Source organism: Lygodium microphyllum, chromosome 21 (assembly GCF_053477565.2).
Source record: "Lygodium microphyllum isolate KBCC chromosome 21, Lygodium_microphyllum_v1.1.10, whole genome shotgun sequence".
Taxonomy (NCBI): domain Eukaryota; kingdom Viridiplantae; phylum Streptophyta; class Polypodiopsida; order Schizaeales; family Lygodiaceae; genus Lygodium; species Lygodium microphyllum.
The window spans coordinates 136,465,321-136,485,691 of NC_141155.1; the positions used below are offsets into that span (position 1 = coordinate 136,465,321).

Here is a 20,371-nt window from a genome sequence, read left to right on the forward strand (position 1 = left end):
TTGCACTGTTATAGTGACTCGATTGTCACCGGTATACCCTAGTCGCTCAACAGGGTATACCAGCTGGCATTGACAGTCGACGGGCTGAGGAGGTAGCGCTACGAGAAGTTAACGAGTGCCAGCAAAACTGAAGCACCTTGTACGACAAAAAGAACTAAATTGTGCCACTGCTATAAGGCATGCAGAGGCTATGTAGCAATTTGAAATAGACCAAGTAAAGGTGAAGTTTGTACGCGCGAGAAGGGCAGCCAAGAGGGAGCGGAGAGAACAGCTGGAAATGGGATGATATGGAGGCTGCCCGGCGGGAGATCGACAAAAGAGAGCGCCAGACACGACCCTCTCCACGGCACCAAGGGAGTCAACAGAGGGGGAGGCGGAATGGAAAGGGGAAAGAATTAGCTCATTGATAACAAAAGCAGTAGACACTCACTCTCGAACATCAAATGTATTATCGTTCAAAAGCATGTATTATACCAATATCATGCTCAAATGCATGATAATAAGGGCATATACATTGTTAGGATGAAAGCCACCAGCAACGACGATTGTGACAGTGTCGACCTTACCTCCATTTTGTGAGTCCTTCAAGTGCATTTGAATTTCTGAATGCTTCGATCTTCTTGTCTTTCTTTATCCTAGCATCTCATACTGCCTGTGCAATGATTGATGATTATAATTCCTCTTTTTTCCGTAGTATCTGCAATATCCTTCTGTAAAACCATTGGAATAGCTCGCAGAGACTCTTGGCTTTTCTACTACCACCACCATACTGGGTATGCCTGAAATACGCATTGCGCGCCATGTAATGGGACTTTTCCATGCCTTGTGTGCTCCAAATACTTGGATCTCCATATTTTTCAATGAAATATGGCATATGATTGTATATGATGTGCTGCAGATAAATGATTAGTCTCTGAACAGTGTTTAGTAGACACGGATAATTTTTTACTAGCATGTATGAAACCAAAGACTTGTCTTACCATGTAGTGTGTGAAATTGATGTCTTCCCATGCTTTTAGGAACTATTTCTTAAATAGATCTAGAGTTGTCTGAAACGTCTTCTTGTCTGTATTTGTCCATGTCTCCTTATCCAACATCTGGAATATGATATCCACAGCACACCACACTTCTTCCTTTGTATGTCTTGAAAGAGGTTTATGATCCTTTACTATATTGTGCAGCCTTCTCCATTGCTCAAATTCAATCCTACTTACATGCGTCCTTTTGTATACTTTCCACGTTTGATAAGCTTTTGTCGCCTGTTGTCGATGGGTCTCAAGAGGAATTGTCTTGCCTTCACGCCTCCAAGAGAAAGTTTTCTTGGTATGTCTATTTCACTGTTTGACCTTTTTTTATCATGCACGATTTGTACCTCCCCTCCATGAAGCTTCATGTCTGCCAATAACATCTCAAGAGAGGCAATCACCTTCTTTCGTTCTGTGTGGTTCTTGATCTTCCAAGGAGATCCAATGTACAGGTTGACAAGCTTCTCAATCGCCCAATAAAGTGCATGCATTGTACATATATGTACATTTGATAGAGATATATCAAAGATTTGTTTGAAATCTTTGTCGAACTAGTGACAATTAAGCGCCTTCTTCCACCACTTTGATCAAGTGTTTTTGCATCCTCCATGCAATACAAGCAAGGAAGGGTGACTGGGCCTCTATTGCAATTATATAAGCACTTTAGAGTCTTCAATTCTGATGCAAGATGCCAAGAAACTTGAAAGTTACCCCTATTTGGAACCAGTAGTATCTTCTGTCTTTTCATTTGAGCATTAATAACATCTTGTAGTGGATTCTTCTGAAAGATCCATTCCAATGCTTTTTAATTCTCTAACACAACCAAAAATGTCCCAAGCCACCATAAATTCATTTTGAACTGTACACTAAAGTAACGGGGATCATACCTTGGCATGTTTGCCATTGCCCCTATCCATCAATGTAATGGCAATCCTCTCCATCTTAACGTCTTTCAGAGATTGCATTCTTATTCAACCTTTCTATCTCCTATTGTTGGGCTTTGATCTTTTCTTCTTGGAGGTTGCATTCCGTCTTTAGTTATTGATGGTTTTGCTCTTAATGCGCATCATTGTACTCTCCATTGCAAGTGTTATAGAGATAGCTTTGCAATAGCCAAGAAGGCCATTCTTGCCATCTCCGACAAACCTAAGAAAGGTAGTCACGTTTGAAAAGGGTGGGGTGCTAATAGTGTGAGGATCTTTGGGATAAAGAGAACCATCACACCAAAGGTCGACATGCCTTGCTCCTCCCTCACGTAGTTGCGTCTTCACTATTTTTGACATGTAATTTCCTCTCCTCCTTTTTTGTAATAGGGCATAAACATTCACTACGTCTATGTGGAGGTGATACTTGGCATTGGTGTTGAGAGGAGGTTGCTGCATGTTTGTGTCCACCATTGCATCTATGTGTGGTGGATTCTGTGAGTTTGTATCCGCCATTGCACCTGTGTGTGGTGGATTTTGCACCATTGTTACAGAAGCGGAAAAGGCTGATTCAGTATCTCGACCATTTGGTACAAACGAGGACACTTTTTGGCCCAAAAATGAAAAAATGTGCTATTTTTCTAGAGAGACAAAGTTCAAGGTTGTATTTTCTTAGAGGACCCATTTTTTACCACTAAAATTCTCTTATGATGAGGTGTTGTTAATATTGGCAATCACCAATGAATTCCCCCTCGTGTTTGAGGATCTGCCTGAAGAGTATAGTAACTTGCAAATTAAAGATGTACAAGGTGTACTCATGGCTCTTAGAAATGCTATTGACTTAGTGAAACACATTACAATTGACACCCAAGAGTTCGAAGCAATGCCAGTCAACTTGGTGGCAAGACACCTTGGAAGAGCAACAAGCCCCTCCACATAAACAAGTCTAAGTCAAGTCTATAAACCCTTGGAGATTACTGCCGATGATGAGTATGAAGTAAATACAACAATCATCCGTCTAGACATTTTGTTTTATACTACATATTATTCTAAGCTAACTCCTTATCAATGTAGGCTATGGTCAACATCGATGACATTGCAAGTCACCAGAAGGGCCGAGGAGCGCTCAAAAAGGATGCCTCCATAGGGCACTACATTGGTCGAATCCTAACTGGCAATATTGCCATTGTACATGTCACTCTCATCCCAGATGGGTGGACTCAACTCTCTATCTTGAAGGTTCTGTCAAAAGTACTCTATGCTTCTACCATCACCTTGAATGCACACAAGATAATTCTTGTGAAGAAGGAGCTGGTGAAGTATAGATTTGGTACATGCATGCATGGAAGGGTGTTACAAGATGTCGATATTGGAAGAGCCATAGGGGCCAAGTAGGCAACCATACAAGAGTGTCAAAACTAGTTTGCCATTGGAGGTGAAAAAGATATGCAAGTAGGCCTACAAGAAAATCAAGCACTTGAAAATGACCTAAAAGTTATACTAAGCCCAAAAACCGCTAAGTATTGTTTTTATATTTTAAAAAACCCCTTGTACTCTTCAAGATAATACAAAGATTTCTTTTTTGCAATCTATCTCTTGAAAATATTTTGTATTTTCTTGTATTGAAGTCTCGTAATACTAAAGTCTTTTACGAACCAATAGTACAAACACACATGTTAATATTTTCAAACAAAAAAAGATGATTAAAATATAACAAAATTTGATGTGAAAAAAAGTTGATGTTTGATAGGCCAAATATGCTAGTTTAGTCCCAAAATGGCAAAAAATAACAAGAAATATACCAAATTAGCTGCCCAAGATGCCATGGATGCTACAACACGTGAAAGGGCACGATGACACACTGTCGTCCTACCCTTTCACGCATCATAGCATCTAGAACCTCCTAGGCAACTCATCTAGCATTTCTTTTTTCATTTTTGACCATTTTCGAACAAAACTAGCATATATAGCCTGTCAAACTCTACTTTTTTTTCAATTAAATTTTTAATAAATTCCGAACACTCTTCATCGCTTGGATAGCACATGCTAAGTTGTTGTTCGATAAAGGAGAAAAGCTAAGTGGCCAACTGCCTCGATAATTGAGTGCTCATTCTACTTAACGATTGTGTTTTCAATTGATCCACATTAAAAATTACACTATCACATATAGTACAAGACGTTCGAAGTTGTGTTGCAATGTGCACTACAAAAACTCTATGCACTTGGCATCACTAATCTCTCTCCTCTCTTATCCTTCTAGCTAATTACATATCTCTCTCCATGATCATCACAGACTTGGCATAAATTGCACACAAATACCCATCCTTAAAGAAGGCGACACGGTAAGCTTCTATAGCTTCCTAGGGAGCCTCTAGTACAAGTCCTTGCATGTGAAATTGATCTCTGTAAGAGTGAAGGGTTTCCTTCACTGTGTGCAAAGGGTATTTTCCTAATTAGTAGGTTTGTGCTCTTTTGGTACTTGCGGTTCTCCCTAAGGGTTGCCAAGTGATAGTTCTTCTTCTCTTCAACCTTTGCCGTAGGACTCATCTAGCTAGACCTCACCATACTTGTTGTCTCTATGCTTGTTGAGACTGAGGTTGGGGCTGCGGTTGGGAGTGAGATGTGGGTTACCTCACCAAGGCTCGTTATGGAGCAAGGAGGAGGGATACTGAAGGAGGAGGGGGAAGTGCTCTAGGTTGCTTTGTTGGTAGCTTAGGGCGCCACATGGTGCCCTTGCCATCTATTGAGTGCCCCTTAGTTGCATCTGCACTAGGCTCCCTCCTCATCTTCACTTGTTGCTTCATCTTCAGAACGGTCTTCTTGCTCATGAGCTCTTTTCAAGGTCTCCAAGGCCAATCTACAAAGGATCTTCAAGCCTTTGCATAGACTGGCCAAGGAGGGGGGGAGGATTGCAAGATGATAAAATTACATTGTTGTTGAAATCATCCTTCCAACTAAATTTGGGGATCTCTTTGCCTTGCCATGGTAGACAACTAAATACGTGCCATTGGCCTTGGCTTGGTAGTGGGTTGAAGATAAAGAAATACCACAAGAGGCACCAGTTTTGGGGCCAATAGGGTATCCATTATCCAAGATTAAAGTGGTAAAGTGTGCATTTAAGTTTATTGATGCATTGTTTGTTGTAATTATTGTTAAACCACGTCATTACCACCCTCTCCCAAGAGCAAGGCTAGTTTCATCATCTCACAAACTCATTCAAACAAAACACCCAAGCACACATGGATATACTTTCATCATTGTACCAAGTGCATAGTGAAGTGCATGTAGCATATTTGTGAAAGTAACATGCACTTTACTATGCACTTGGTACAATGATGAAAGTATATCCAAGTAGTTAGACATCAAGCACATGACCAAGGGAGATTTTGTAAATTCCCATAGCATGTCATAAGAAAATCTCAAGGAGCAATTGCCCAAATTGATGAGCATAATTCAAATCCATCTCTTATTCATACAATAGTAAAGACCACCTCAGAGATGAGTGAAATGAGAGCAGCCAAACCTGCGTGATTAGTAAAAACATACTTGAGAATGCCTTCATGATGATCCTTGTTTGGGATCCCAGCATTACTTTTGATTGTTCCCAATGTAAATGCATCTTCACGATAGGTCTAATGGATTTGCTCCAAATTTTGTACTTCTTGTGGAGTAGTTTGGTGCCTACTGAACCATAAAAGGTTTCTATATCTTTGATGATGAACAAATTGTCTTGTTGAAACAGACAAGCTAGACATTACAAGTGGTAGTATGTTCAAACAATAACTTGAATTCCAATTTTGAACAAAGTACAACTTGAGAGGTTGTACTTTGGAAATTGTACAGTTGAAATAAACAAGCTCAAGGCTTGCTGTCATTGATTGTTAATCAAACATGCACATGTGATGTGCCAATTAGTTATTTCACAATGTTTGGACAAGGATCTTGAGATATCAGTTGGTGCCAAAGGCAAAAGTTGTAACTAGTTGTATTCAACACATACTAAGTCATATGTGGTGTGAATTTGGACCTAGGCTACTTATTTGACCCATAATTGTTAGTGGTAACACTAGGAACTAGGCATAATTGATTAATTAATGCAAGCTCAGGGGTCAAATAATGCACATGACCATTTGGGGGTCAAAATGGCATTGCCAATTTAATTGTGGATGGGCACAATTAATTTTCTGAGCAAGGACAAAGGGGTGAACTAGTTTTCAGAATAAGTTCATTTTGAAAATTAATTAAATGGCAAAGAACTCCTAAAAAATGGATTAGGAAGGCTGCCACTTGGCAAAACTTGCCCATGCAAGTGGGGAGTAGACTATTGGAGGCTAAAGAGAATGGACACCCAGCCCAACATAGCCTTTGCACAGATAAACATAGATGACTGTGTTACATGGAAGAACAAAGTAGATTGTCACTTTCACTACTACTTCCGTGGAAAATTGAAAGCACAACCATATAGGATGCAAAATCCCAAAAACAAAATCTAGACTGCATAAGCTCTACTCCCATCAGCATGACTTTGCACAAGCATCTGATATTGAGGACTAACCACTATAACACTGAAAGTATGGACAACGAGGATCCCAAATAGAGATTCACTAAAGTAGGAGTCATTGATGAGCTGACTGTGCTCTGCCCCTGCTCCACCCCCCTTGTTTTTTTGCTGCTCTTGCTGATTGCAGCCATCCTATCAACACCTCCCCCACCTCCTAGATGGGTGCGCACTGTCCTTCACAGATCACAGAGCAGCCTGGCCTGCCACCCCACCACCTACATCTCTCCTTCCTCCCTTCTCATGCCATCCTCCTCCTCACCCTTGCACCACCACCACCACCTGCATTCCTAGTCTCTGTGTTGACTTGTGGGCTGCCTGATTGGTGTCAACAATTTGGCCTGTGCTCATGTCCCACCCACTATCTGCTAACCATGTTGATGCAGCATCCTGCCTACCTCATGGCCCTCCCCTCTGCTTTTCCAAACCCATTTTCTTTGCCCCGCCTTGCTATATATCACTGCTCCCTTCTTTTTGCAGCGGCCACCTTTAGGCTGCAGAAATATAGGTCACAAGTTTGTGGTACAAGGTCATAGTGCACCCAATGGACATCTTTGGGCTGACATAAGTGTGCAACCAGACATTGCACCCAAGTCTACAACCTTGCGTGTTGTACTTTCTGAGGAGCTGTAGTCAGTATGGGCAGTGATGGAGTATGAGGAGAGAGCAGTCTTCAAACAGAAACTTCCCTTTTCACCCCAAGCTCAGGGATTGGCTTCACTCCACCCTGCTTATTTGTACCTTGTGGTTGAGACCGCACAAGTGGGACAGGGTATTTTCATGGTTAGGCTCATTTCAGTAGAACCCGCAGAGAAGCTGGTTGTCAGCTCCCCAATGATTTCTGCGGAGGAAGTCATGTATGTGGTTGCTTGAAATAGTGGTTTCACATCTCAAACTAATATTACTATCAGGTTCCCAAGTACCCAGTCATTCTCTTCCCAAGACTCTCAGTGCAGTTCTCTCTGTCATTTAAAAAATTTCCGCAAAGTAATGTTCAATGACCAAGCAGCAAACCCAAACTTGGAGTTTTCACCTGCATTGTCTTAACACTTTTCCTCAGTGAAAGCAAATAAGGAGGTACTGCCCTTGACTAACAATGAATCTAGGTATGAGTTTCATTTTGCCTGAATTGACAGCCAAATCTGAAAGTCCCCCAGATTTGATATAAACATCAGGAATCACCAGACTGATAAATAAAACAGTAAGCACAACAATGTTGAAAACAGGAGTGAAGTTAAGCATTTAGAGACATGCAAAAATCATTTTCCAATTATTAGTAAATGAGAAAAGAAATCTAATAATCAATCCAATATACCTTGATTGGCTGCGTGAATTTCCGGGCAGCAAAGACACCGTATAAAATCATCCATGCCAGTAAAAGTGCTGATTCAACTTTTTCATCCATTGCTCCTGACTAGTAAGATCAAAATTCACAATGTTTAGTCCCAAGAGATAAACTTGTTTAGTAGCAAGGCATCACATTTAAACATTACATAGAAATGAATAACATAAAGGCAACACAATCAGGTAAAATTTTGTATCACAACTACTAGCATGCATTAGCTGTGTCTGGTAGATTCAAGACCCTCAGCTTGAAAGAGGTCACTTATGAATGATGGCATACCCAATTTGACATTAGAGGGTCCAGGTTTTGGGGAGAAGTTTGACTTCAGGAAACCTTAATATAAATGACTTAGATTAGTAAAAGGCCACAAATCTGATTCAGAATTACAAATTGAATGAGTGATTGGTTCACCAACATCTTCAAGTTGTATGGGTTGGTAAAAATTTTACATGTGCCATTAAGAGTACTTTACTAAGTTCTAACAAAGAGAGCTTGAGAGAAGATTATGGAACAGATGCACTCACATTTCTAGGAAAACAGAGCTTGAGGCCTTAGTGAGAAAGTAATTCTTCAAAAGAAATGGTCATGCTGCATGTTTAGAAAATTTTGGAAGTGAAGAGACCTTCTTAAGCCCAAGCGACAACTGTTGTAATTAAATTTGTTTGTTTGTGAGGTTTATACTAATTAGCCTTGCGAGTTGTAAAAATTAGGCAATACCTAGGTTGTTAGAGCATCCTTTCTAGGCCAATCTGGCAGCTTTTTAGGACCTTCCAATATGTAGGGACTGCCCAATACAAGTGTAAAATGAAAACTCCTTCAAACATAACTTCAATCAGATTCAAGTCTCTCCATTAATTCAAGGAACTGAGTGTCACTTAGAGTACAGCAAAAACGTTAAAGTCGCATTTTTTCATGAGTTAAATTACAAATAATATCTAGTTCCTCTGTGTCCTCTTTGAGGTCTAAAAGGCTCAACCAACTGGCACTGCCAGTCAAGCTCTGTATGAATATGAGCCATTGAGCCTCCGTAAGTCAGTGTGCACTGAATAAGAAGAAAGACCCCATATGCAGTCACTTATTTTAGAACAATGAGCGCCGGATCTTCCTCTTCCCTCCCTTCCTCCTTCAAATGGAGGATAAATATTCTTGGAAACACAACTTTTCTTCATTGCTATACAGCTTAAACATATACTTCAAGATAAATGCATAGAATCCACAATATAATTATAGACACTAAAAGGGGATTATAGAAAGAGAATTACCAGATGTCCTAGGAGCAATGTTGGAATCACAAAGACAAGGAGTCCTGCCTCTAGCTTCCCATAGCATAATCCTGTGACCATGCAAACTCTTACACTTGAAAAAGAATCCGGATAATTCAAGTAAACAAACCAAAAACAACTTCCATAAGTATACATCAAAGTAAAAGTACTGTGATTTTATTGTACATCCCAAATCTTAAAATGTTGAAGACTCCAAAACAAACATAAAAGCATAAGTATGATTGAAATAGCATCTATTTTGCTCAAATTCAAGTTCACAATATTTTGTTTATGTCAGTTCTTGAGCTGCCACCGACATGTTTAGCAGTTCTAACATTTTTTGAAGCAATGCGGGCCATCAAATAGCTGTGTTTTCATCTAAATGCTGCAACACAAGGCTGCATTTCAGCTACACTAGTCTAAAGAAGGAGACATTGCAGCAGAGGCAAGCAGCAAGAGGTTGCGTTTTCAGCAAACAGTGAAACCAGCCTTCCTTCTTAAAGAGGGGTGGTGATGACCTAATTAATCAACAACTACAGGAAGCATAAAATTTATATAAACTGAAAATGCAAATGTTACCACTTAATCTTGGACAATAAACAGCCTATAGGGCCCCCAAAAATGGTGCCCCTTGCCATATTTCTTTATCTTTTAATGCAAATGGGTGGAGTAAACTGAGATCCTACAATCTCCTCCACTCTCCAAGTGCCTCTTGCTATATTTCTTTATCTTTTAATGCAAATGAGTGGAGTAAACTAAGATCCTACAATCTCCTCCACTCTCCAAGTGCGTCTTACTATCATAAATGATCAGCAATCCTTCAAACCAATTTGCCCCTTGATTTGCTCAGGGATTGGCCTTCAATTGTGCTCCTTGGGTGACAAATTCAGCCCCAAATGTTTGCTAATGGAATGGTCACTTGAATCTTTTGAAATTGCCTCAATTTCATTGACTAAAGTTAAAGTCTCTAGACCTTCAATTTCCCGGCACCATTCCTATGATGGTTGTTAACCCCTAATTTTTGCTGTAAATTAGGAATACCAAACTCTAGTAACTAGTACACTAAATAGTGACCTCATGTTATACATACTATCAACACAATACCTTGGATGCATGCTGAATACATCCGAGATCCACTATATACAAGAGTTGTCCATCACTAGAGGAGTAGAAGTCCTATCTCCCCCTTGAGCATTAGGCAATGCTTTGAACCCTCGTTTTGCTAAACTTGACTAAGCCCAATCCAAAGTCGGCTCTAACTGAAACGCCTCAAGGCAGGCTACAACTATTGAGGATGGTCTACCAAGTTATTCTCTTCCATCCACTTAGCATCCATTGATAAACAACTTCACAAAATACCTTTTGAAAACTTTACCTCCACTCTTTCTCTCTTTATGTGCCAACATCTACTCGGGTATGTTGAGAAACCCTTCCCACAGTTTACGTTTTTGCATTTCCATGTTTTGCGTTTAGGGTTTGTAGCCCCAAAAAGAGGCGCCACCCTAGACTGACTATGCCTATTTATAGGCCACTCTCTCATTCATTCCTTCCGGCTGATTCATTTAGTCCGTCACCTCTTCTCTCCTACCTCTCCATTGGCCTCACACCCCTTCAGGAGGACATTGTGGTTCGTGGTTTGTGGCTGTCTTCATCATCTTCCTTGTGCTACGGCACCCTTGTTCCCTACTCCATGATTCAGAACTTCATCATTCCATTCATCAGAGTTTCTTCTCTCTTCTCTTCTCCATATTTGCCGAGATTACTCCGTGTTCCTCCTCGCAAACTCTACTTATCTCGCTGGTACCTCATCTTTTGACTACCAATATCTCATCCAGCTCCTCAAACATTGGCTAAATTTCAGCAAATACATCCTAATCAACTCTGGCATGCCATGATACATAGGCATTCGTACTATGTATAGACTATTTTGTTTTGTACCATTCGTATCGTACCGTACGGTCCGTATCCATACTAATTTGTACCAAAAAGCAAGCTATTTTTGGCCTATGAAGACTAAACCACACAATATCTTTTAACTACCAAGCCTTATGTTTATTATCATAATTGCAAGTCTCTCTCACTCTCTCTCTCCCAACTTCCAAGATGAATATGCAATTTCAAGCGCATCCCTCCCCTCCTCTCTCTCTCTCTCTCTCTCTCTCTCTCTCTCTCTCTCTCTCTCTCTCTCTTTTTCGTGAAGATAATTGAATTAAGTAGTAAATATTTACATCAAACCATCAGGTCAGCATAGAACTAACAAACATAAACTCTCTCCCTCTGGAGATATTTACATGAGACCTGCAGGCTATCAGAACAACCTATTACATGAGTAGCACTAATAAATCACACAAAAAGAACAGCTGGAGTAGAGCGAACAATAGCTAGCCAAGGAGTAGCAATATCCGGAAGAACCACGTCAGCTGACATCATAGAAGAGATTTGCTATAGCACTAATCCACGCACATGGGCCACATGCCCATGGATGCCCAATGTTGAATCAAAAATAAAGGCATTTCGAGTATGCCATATATGCCACAGGGCTATCCATCTAAGGAAATTGAAAAGGAAGAAACAATTTGAATGCAAAGAAGACATAGAGGACATATTTCCCATAATCCACGAACGAGTTGGTATGTGGTGCTGAGTCAGCGAGGACCACACTTCGGAAATGAAACTCCACATCTGTCGCGCAACAAGGCAAGAGACAAAGAGGTGAAGGAATGTCTCATCACATGTAGTGCAGAAAACACAACAACCTACAGAGATCTTTCAAGCATGGAGCACATCTCCCATTGGAAGACCCCCAATGAGCAGCCTCCACATGAATACTTTACCCGATACAGAACCTTGGACTTCCAAAGCTGGATAAATCTTTCCCTCCACTTTTTTTGCTATCCCAAAGATGCCATAATTTATTAACTTTCCCAGTGACCCATCTCTTGGCTTCCACCATCTCTTGACTATCTTCAACCCCAACCAAGCCATCCGATTAAACTTGTCTCGCTGCAAATCTTTTTGTGGCCAATCCAACAACCTTGAGGAAGCCAGTATTTCTCCTTGCAACGAATTTTCCTCCTTACGAATATCAAGAGGGCGCCAAACTACAAAATGTAGCATCTCTTGCTAGGATGCAATCGAATGAGAAAGTAGAAAAGACTGGGAGACCTTAATAGACCTCGTGGAATTAAGCACATGCCACCAAGAAGCATGAATAACCGTGCTACCATGAGAGATGCCTGTCTTTTCTATGAAGAATTTAGTAATATCTGACCAAGGATGACTCTGAATACATAGACTCTACAAAAGGGATAGCCTCAAAGAAGCCATATGCAAATTAACATCCAACAAAGCTGCACCCCCATTCTTTTCGGAGTAGGCACATGTTGCCACGAAATCCATACCTCACCCAAACGATTGCCTTTCTTTTTCCATAGCATGAATCTGATAGGCTGAACCAAATCCAAAAGGGACTTCTTAGTCCAAGGAAGCAATGGCAGAAAGAACGAAATCATACTGATCATAATACATTGAGCCACTTTTAGTCTGACATATAGAGGCCAGGTCTACGATTTCCAGTATATGAACATGTCATGAATCCGGAAGGCCATCCAATCTAGCAAGGCACGGGGAGCTACCTCCACACCAATAGGATATCCCAAGTGTCTGGTTATATTGCCCCTTGGGATCACAATTTCATTCAAGCCCAAGGCCTGCACATCATTCTCCGTGCAAGAGAGAAGGGTAGATTTCTGAGTATTAATATGAAGACCCGATGTCAAAGCAAAAAGATTCCACGCCACCATTGCCCAATTAACATTAGTCCGATCAGCCTTGAGGAACATAAAAGAATCATCTAGCAAAGATTGACCCACAAGCTGGTTACCGCAGGGAAGAGATAAGCCAACTATCTCACCTTGAGCTGCCAACTTATCCAATAATGAGAGCATCGGGTGAGTTACCAAAGCAAACAGCAAAGGGCTGAGAGGACAACCTTGCCGAAGAGACCGAGATAAGGCAATTTCCTTCGTAATCCCTCCATTAAGAGCAATACGAGCCACATCACCCTGATTAATGGTATCAACTAGAGAAATCATACGAGGACCGAAACCCATTATAGACATTAATTGCCGCAAAAATAACCAGCTAACATGATCAAACGCCTTCTCAATATCTAGCTAAAGCATAATAACCTGTTCGCTAGAAGCTTTGGCATAGTCAATTCCCAGTTGAACATTCAAAATGTTGTGCATAATATTCTGGCCTTAAATGAAACCGTATTGACATGGATGAACGAGGTGTGGAAATACTTTCTGCTATCTGTTGGCAATAATTTTGGAAAAGATTTTATATAATGACCCCATAATAGAAATGGGTCTCCATTGTTTCAAAGAGGTTGGAGAGGGAATCTTGGGTAACAACCTAATGACAGCAATCTTCCAATCTGAAGGCATCATACCAGAATTCCACACTTGCTGACACAGGCGAGCTAATGGGTCCTTAAGCAGCTCCACATGGGCTGAAAACAGCTCATTAGAAAGCCCATCACAACCAAGACTTTTCCTTTGAGGCAAGTGGGACAGCACTTCTTCCACTTCATCTTCTGAAGTATCAGCCTCCATTAAGTTCACCCATTCTGGTTTGACCTGATTGCTAACCAAGTCACAAATATATATTCGAGCGCAGAGAGCAACATCGGAAAGAATCTCTTGCAGACCCAACAAGGACCTATAAAAGTCAACAATCGTCCGAACGATGGAGGCAGAATCACTCACCATATCACCGTTCCCATCCTTTAAGCACATAACATTTTCCCGGGCATATTTCTGTTGCAAAAACAAGCAAAAAATTGATGAGTTTGACAATTATTATCATGTAAAGCTTCGGCTCTGGCCAGCAGTTTGTATTTTGCATATTCCTCTTCCTGAAGAGATTGAACCCTGCCTTTCAACCATTCAATGCATGTGAGCAAGTCATCATTGGAATCCCCAATCTAACACAGAGACAAGGAATAAGCCAATAAAGATTGAGCATGCTGCAATTCAGCTCAAAAAGAGGAAGCATGTTGAATACCATATTGTCGGGATAACGCTCGCGCATTATCCCTAAAAACCACCCATGCTTCCATCCCTCTAGATAGGATCCTCGAGCTAAAAGAAGCTATCAGTTGCTGAACACCTTCCGAAAACTGGTTTTGCTGCAAAAAAGATTAATTAAATTGAAGAGGCAAACAAGCAAGGAGAGCCTTAAATGCATGAATAGGTTTGTGGCTCATTTCCAAGACCAAAGGGTAAATGATCTAACAAAACATGTTGTCTTTCCACCCACATATCAATGAATGCAGAAAGAAAAGAGTCACTCTGGCAAATGTAGATCCTATCCACCCTAGCCCAAGTATTTGGATGCTGAAAAGAACGATAAGTATATCTGGCTTGTGATGGATACATCCAGGACCACATGTCATGTTTCAAAGATACCGCTGCAAGAGCATCCCAAGCCTGTCGCGCTCAGGACCATCCATAACCGAATACAGAGAAGTTGCCTAATCCCCAGAACACACACATTAAAATAACCCATAACAAAGCCTTGACGAGCCATGGAAAGGCAATGCACATCATCCAAAAGCTGACAATGTTCCCTTGCAGTAGAAGGAGCATACACACCTTCAAACCACAAAACCTCTTCCTCATAAATTATTTCCAGAATCACAAATCGGCCACAAGGGTCCTAAGAAACCAACGACGGTTGTAGGGAGGATTCGGCAGCCAACATAACTCCCGATTTATGTGGAGCTCGACCACTAAAAAAAACCGCATAATCCTTGTATACATAAGAAGATCCAGCCAAAGCGTGTTGTTTATGCTCCGTAGTACAAAAAACATCCCAATTTCAACTAACACAACTTGCCACAACCGATACTGCTTGCTACCCAAAGAAATACCTTTCACATTCCACAGAGCAATTTTCATGATCAATCACAAATGAGAAAACTATTGAACCACCGCTTTCCCTTTTCCTTTTACATCAATAGCCTTGGCAGCCTAGAATTGCTCCCTTTGGATAACATCTACAAGATCTGCCCTCTGCAAACCTACAATCGAAGCACGGAAGGAAATTACAGTTGCTGGGAATGGAAAACGTCCTGAGAAGGCACAAGCCCCCCACACGCATCAAAGCGCAAAGCAAAATCAAAAGTCCTGTTATCTTCCACTATCGGAGCATGCAAAGATTGAGGTTTCATATAAAACCCCCTACCTCTACGTTGAAAGGTCGGAGTGATTGGGAGTCGTGGAGGATGGGCAACAAGTGAGAATCTTGTCTGGTATTACAACGAACCATAGTGACCCAAGAATCCTCCTGAGGAGACGAATTCCGCCCACCCACAAGCGAAGCGCACTCCCCACCAACGTGGAAAACATCCTTCTTGCCTTCATCACGACTATGTTGGGAGAGCTGCTCTGGATCAGCTACTGGCTTCTGAATTGTCTGCTGAGGGAGGTGGTCTTGCATTTCCATGTTTGAATCCATAGGGCATTGCACTACCTCCATATTTTGTTGCATTCTGAAATGAAATGGCCCAATTGGCCACATCTGAAATAGTGTCTTGCAAAAGTACCCCATTTCAACTCATACACCAACATTTGTAACCCTAGAACCTCAAAACAAATCTTTGTCAGGTGAGGTTTCCCTGTATCCCAAAGCATACATGCCCTATTCCGATTGCGGGAAGCCAGTCGAGGTTCCACCAAAACCTCCCCAAGCGTTCTCAAAACCAGAGAGAGGAGTCTCTAGAGATGTGCAGGGAAATCAACCACCTCTACCCAAATTCGGCATGCCTATCTCAGCACCTCCTGAAACTCAGCCATGGGCCTCCAACGGACCACATGAACTAGCTGCCCATCCATAAACCATAGTTGCCTCCGTATGATGTATGGTATTGTCCATACGGTATGATTCATACGGTATGTATCCGTATGAATTCGTACATGATTTTGGGCCTATTTGGGCCACCTGATCTGTATGTCCTGTTTCCTACGCACCCGCCTTTACTCTTGCGTATTCTACCTGCCTGTGTGGCACTTTTTGGGGAGTTGGGAAGCCTTGGATACCTCATCCCACCCCCTTTTCCAGTCATGCACTCCCCTCCCCCCCCCCCCCCCACAGCCCTCTTTGGATTCCTTCTTAAAAACCGGCAGTCCTCTCTTTGACTGTTTGAACTTTGACCCTTCTCTCATCTACAAAAGATGCTCCTCTCCTCCATGCTTCCACACCAATTCAGCAAGCCCTTACCATTCTCATCTTCCTCTCTTGGATCTTGATTGTTGAATGGACTTGTGATTTGTCATTCTTAAATCTCACCTCCCATCCCCTTTTTCCTACACCCTATCGAAGCATTTTTCATTCTCAAATCTCATCTCCCATCCCCTCTATCCCGCACCCTATCGAAGCATTTGCCATTCTCATCTCCCATCCCCTCTCTCTTACTCTCTTTCTTGCTCTTTCAACTTTACCCCAACCCTCGGGCCTCTCGAGTCTCCCTCCCTTTCAACTTTCAAGACTCAAGTTTCAAGAGTCAAAGACTCACGCATCTCTCTCTCTCTCTCTCTCTCTCTCTCTCTCTTTGTGGCCTCTTTATCCGTCATCAGCACCATGACTCGTGAGAAGCACGAGGCCTTCAATTTGCATGCGATCCAGGTGGAGAGGGACACAAAGAAGTCCAACTCCCACCATTGGACATGCAAGTATTGCGGGAAGCGCTATACAAGTGATGCAACTCGGCTTCTCCAACATCTTTCCAAGACATGGTGTCGTGCCGCTACGCACACACCGTGTTAAAAAATCTAGAGTGTGGCTTCCTTTTAGATTTAGAGAGCCAATGTCACTTAAGGCATTAGTGTTAGTGTCCATGGTTCAAAATATTAGATTTTTTTGGACAAGTTTTTAACCAATTTTTGATATTCTAGATATTCTCTCTTGTAAAAATCCATAAAACTATAGACAACTTCTAGATTAGGATGACATGTAAAAGAAAGCATGTAGCTTTCAGCCAATTTGAGAGAATTTTATGTAAAAAGAGAGATTGACAAAATTGCGCACGCGATCGCTGTTTTCAGGCAGTGAACAACAATCCAAAGGGGGAGATGAAGAAGGAGTGATCTGGCAGAATTCTGGCCAGGTGTGCTGATATTTTAACCCCCTTTTGGAGCCAATGAAAGCATCAAATTGGCGATCTGAGCAGCATAGAGGAAGGTATTATTTTATACACCTTTTTGTCTATTAGAGTTATATCTTCTCATAATGTTAAAAGAGACTGACACACTTCATCTCTGTTAGTATTCTTCTTCATTTTCTATTTCTTTTTTAGAGTATTATTCTACGTCTCCAATTTCTTCGAACCCCTTCTCTTCCGTCTACTCCTCTCCCTAAATCTACCTTCACCCTACTGTCTCTTATCTTCAAGAACTTGGCTTGAAACCTTCAACCCTTCTCTTATCTCTACCATCTCCGGAGTCTAACCTCTTGAACCCCCATATATTCTTCTCTTGCCAAACCCCTGTGGTGACCTTCAACCATACACGCTGCGACAATGGGGGCAAGTTGCTCCATGCAAGGAGATCCCTCAAAACATTGCGGAGGAGATTCTTGCTGCCAAGATGAGAGGGGATCCACAAGAGGAGGAGGAAGTGGCTTATCGGCATCAACTCCTATGCCTACTAACGAGGAAGCATCCAATGTGGGCGTATCTTCAACCAATGCGGAAGAGGCCTCTACCATTGGTGGTGGGGGACTCCACATCCACATCCGGCTCTGGTAAAAGACAAAGAGTGGAGGCTTATGCAATGCCGAAGAGACAATCCTCTCTCTCTCAAGCTCTCGGTCATGTGCGTGGATCGGTTGCCTTTCTTAGAGAAAGACAATGACTTGCGGATATTGAAATTGCATGCACGGTGATTGAGTGCAATCTTGCATTCAATGTCCTAAAGCAAGAGCAATGGAAGATGGTAAAAACCATTGCCAATGTGGGTCCATATGAAGGATGGACCGGTGTTACATACAATGACATGAGGACAAAAAAGATTGATGAAAAGAAGGAGAGGATTGATAGAGCCTTTGATCCTATTCGGGCCGCATGGATAAAATATGGTTGCTCCATTCTCACTGATGGATGGAGTGATCATAAGAAACGGGCATCATCAACATACTCATCTCATATCCACTCGGCACTTACTTTTTGCGGGCTGTAGATACCGGCATGAGGTGGAGAAAAACGACGGGCGCATTCATCTACTGCCACATTTGACAAGCTATCATTGCGGTATATATTGCAATTTGCCTTTTAAATTTGTTTCACTTTCTTTCATTATGATAATATCATGATTCATAATTAAAGTTTGATTTATGCATAACTATCTATCTCCCTATTCTAATAATTAATTTCTCTCTAGTATCTATGATCTATCTCGATGCTCTCTTTCTTCCCGAGCCGCAAGGCCTCCAATCCCCGGGGCCCCATCTCTCTTTATTCTTGAATCTTGAAAGTTGAAACTTGAAACTTGGGTTGGGAATAAAGGGCCATCGTGCCTTTCATATGTGCACGGGTGTGAACACACCCTTAGCACATTGTACTTTCATACATATATCTATCTAAAACCTAAAGTGGTACACTCGTCATTATACCGAAAAACGTGTTCACTCTCTACTCTGCACACTTCCACTCTGTCTCTCTCACTGCGTGTAATGACTGTCTGTCTCGATCTCAGTGCCTAATCGATTCCTTCAAACTGGTATCAAAGCGTAAGCTGCTGCAGATACTGTAGACGATCGTTAGTCAAGCTGAGGCAGTCGTGAGCTGCAGAAAGTGGACAGTCTAGGATTAATATGTAAGTTTGTACCAGTCCTACTTGGGCTGGAGACATGGCAAGTTCATCGTTCCTTTGTACACCTTCCTTGGACACTTGCTCTTCTACTAGCATGGAGACTTCACCTCCTAAGGTGGATCTTGCAACATCTCTTGATGCTATCACAAAGTGTGGAGTCGTAACCTCCTTGCAAAGTGGTAAGGATAAAATGAGAAGTATGTTGTGATGGCATCTTGTTGCATTTATATTTGTAAGAAGTTGAGAGGATCGAATCTCAGCTGAGATGCAGTAGACAGTGTGGAGAGTGAAGCACGACACCCAATGCAATAGACTGAAAGAGAAAGTACAAAGTACAACCCTTAAACCTTAGGGTTGTCAGGGATATTCACACCCGAAAGTGTGTGCAACATGATAAGTGACCATAAATGTGTAACATGGGCACATACAAAAAAGAGAATAAGTCTGAGGGAAAAAACCTCTAGTACGGAGAGTAAAAAGTGCCCTAGTGTCCTACTGATCACCAACGCTCCTCTATGAGCATAGGCGTGAGTGAAACCCAACAAACCCCCCTAGAGTGAATAATAATCAAAATACAAGGGTCGTCCGCCACCAAAGGAGATCAATTTTAAAGCATTGCGAAATGCTTTAAATTTGTCATGAGGGAGAGCTTTGGTGAAGATGTCTGTCACATTACTGGTGGTAGGACAATAGACAAGGCCAATATCTCCTGCATATAGCCTCTCTCTGACAAAGTGATAATGTATCTCAATGTGTTTCGTGCATGCATGAAACATTGGGTTCCATGCCACTGCAATGGCACTCTAATTGTCAGTGAACAAAGCAATAGGTGCCGTGATGACAAATACATCCAGATCAGCTAGCAAGCATCTAATCCATACACATTCAACTATGGTACTAAAAGCTGCCTTGTATTCAACTTCACATGACGATGTGGCAACAGTAAACTGTTTCTTGCTAAGCCAAGATATACAAGATAAGCCTAAAAAGAAACAATTGCCACTAGTAGAGTGACGTGAATCATAATCACCAGCCCAATTAGAATCATTGTAAGCATGTAAGCGCAGTGGTCCCCCTTTGATATAAAGCAATCCAAGAGATCTAGTACCCTGCAAGTAACGGAAGACACGCTTGATAGCTTGCCAATGTGACATGCGCGGTTGATGCATATATCTGCTCAGGACTGAAATTACAAATTGTATGTTCGGCCTAGAGTTGTATAGGTAGATAAGGCATCCAACAGCTAGAGCATATGTGTGTATATCAAACAAATCAGTGTCATCATGCAATGACAACTTCAGTCCAGGTTCTATTGGTGTACAGAGTGGCTTGCAATCCTATAAGCCAAACCTCTCGAGGAGTTTACCAATGTATCTTGACTGT

The 20,371-nt window shown here is 41.7% G+C and overlaps 1 protein-coding gene across 2 annotated transcripts in view; it reads right to left on the reverse strand.

Moving 5' to 3' along the window:
• Positions 1 to 20,371, reverse strand: part of LOC148018615 (integral membrane family protein) — a 78,610-nt gene that overhangs the window by 20,684 nt on the left and 37,555 nt on the right. For both annotated transcript variants that reach the window (XM_087661288.1, XM_087661287.1), the window contains exons 3-4: positions 9,114 to 9,184; positions 7,822 to 7,920 (exon numbers count right to left, since the gene is read on the reverse strand). In XM_087661288.1, coding sequence (XP_087517414.1) covers positions 7,822 to 7,920; positions 9,114 to 9,184 — 170 coding nt within the window. The remainder of the gene's footprint in view (positions 1 to 7,821; positions 7,921 to 9,113; positions 9,185 to 20,371) is intronic.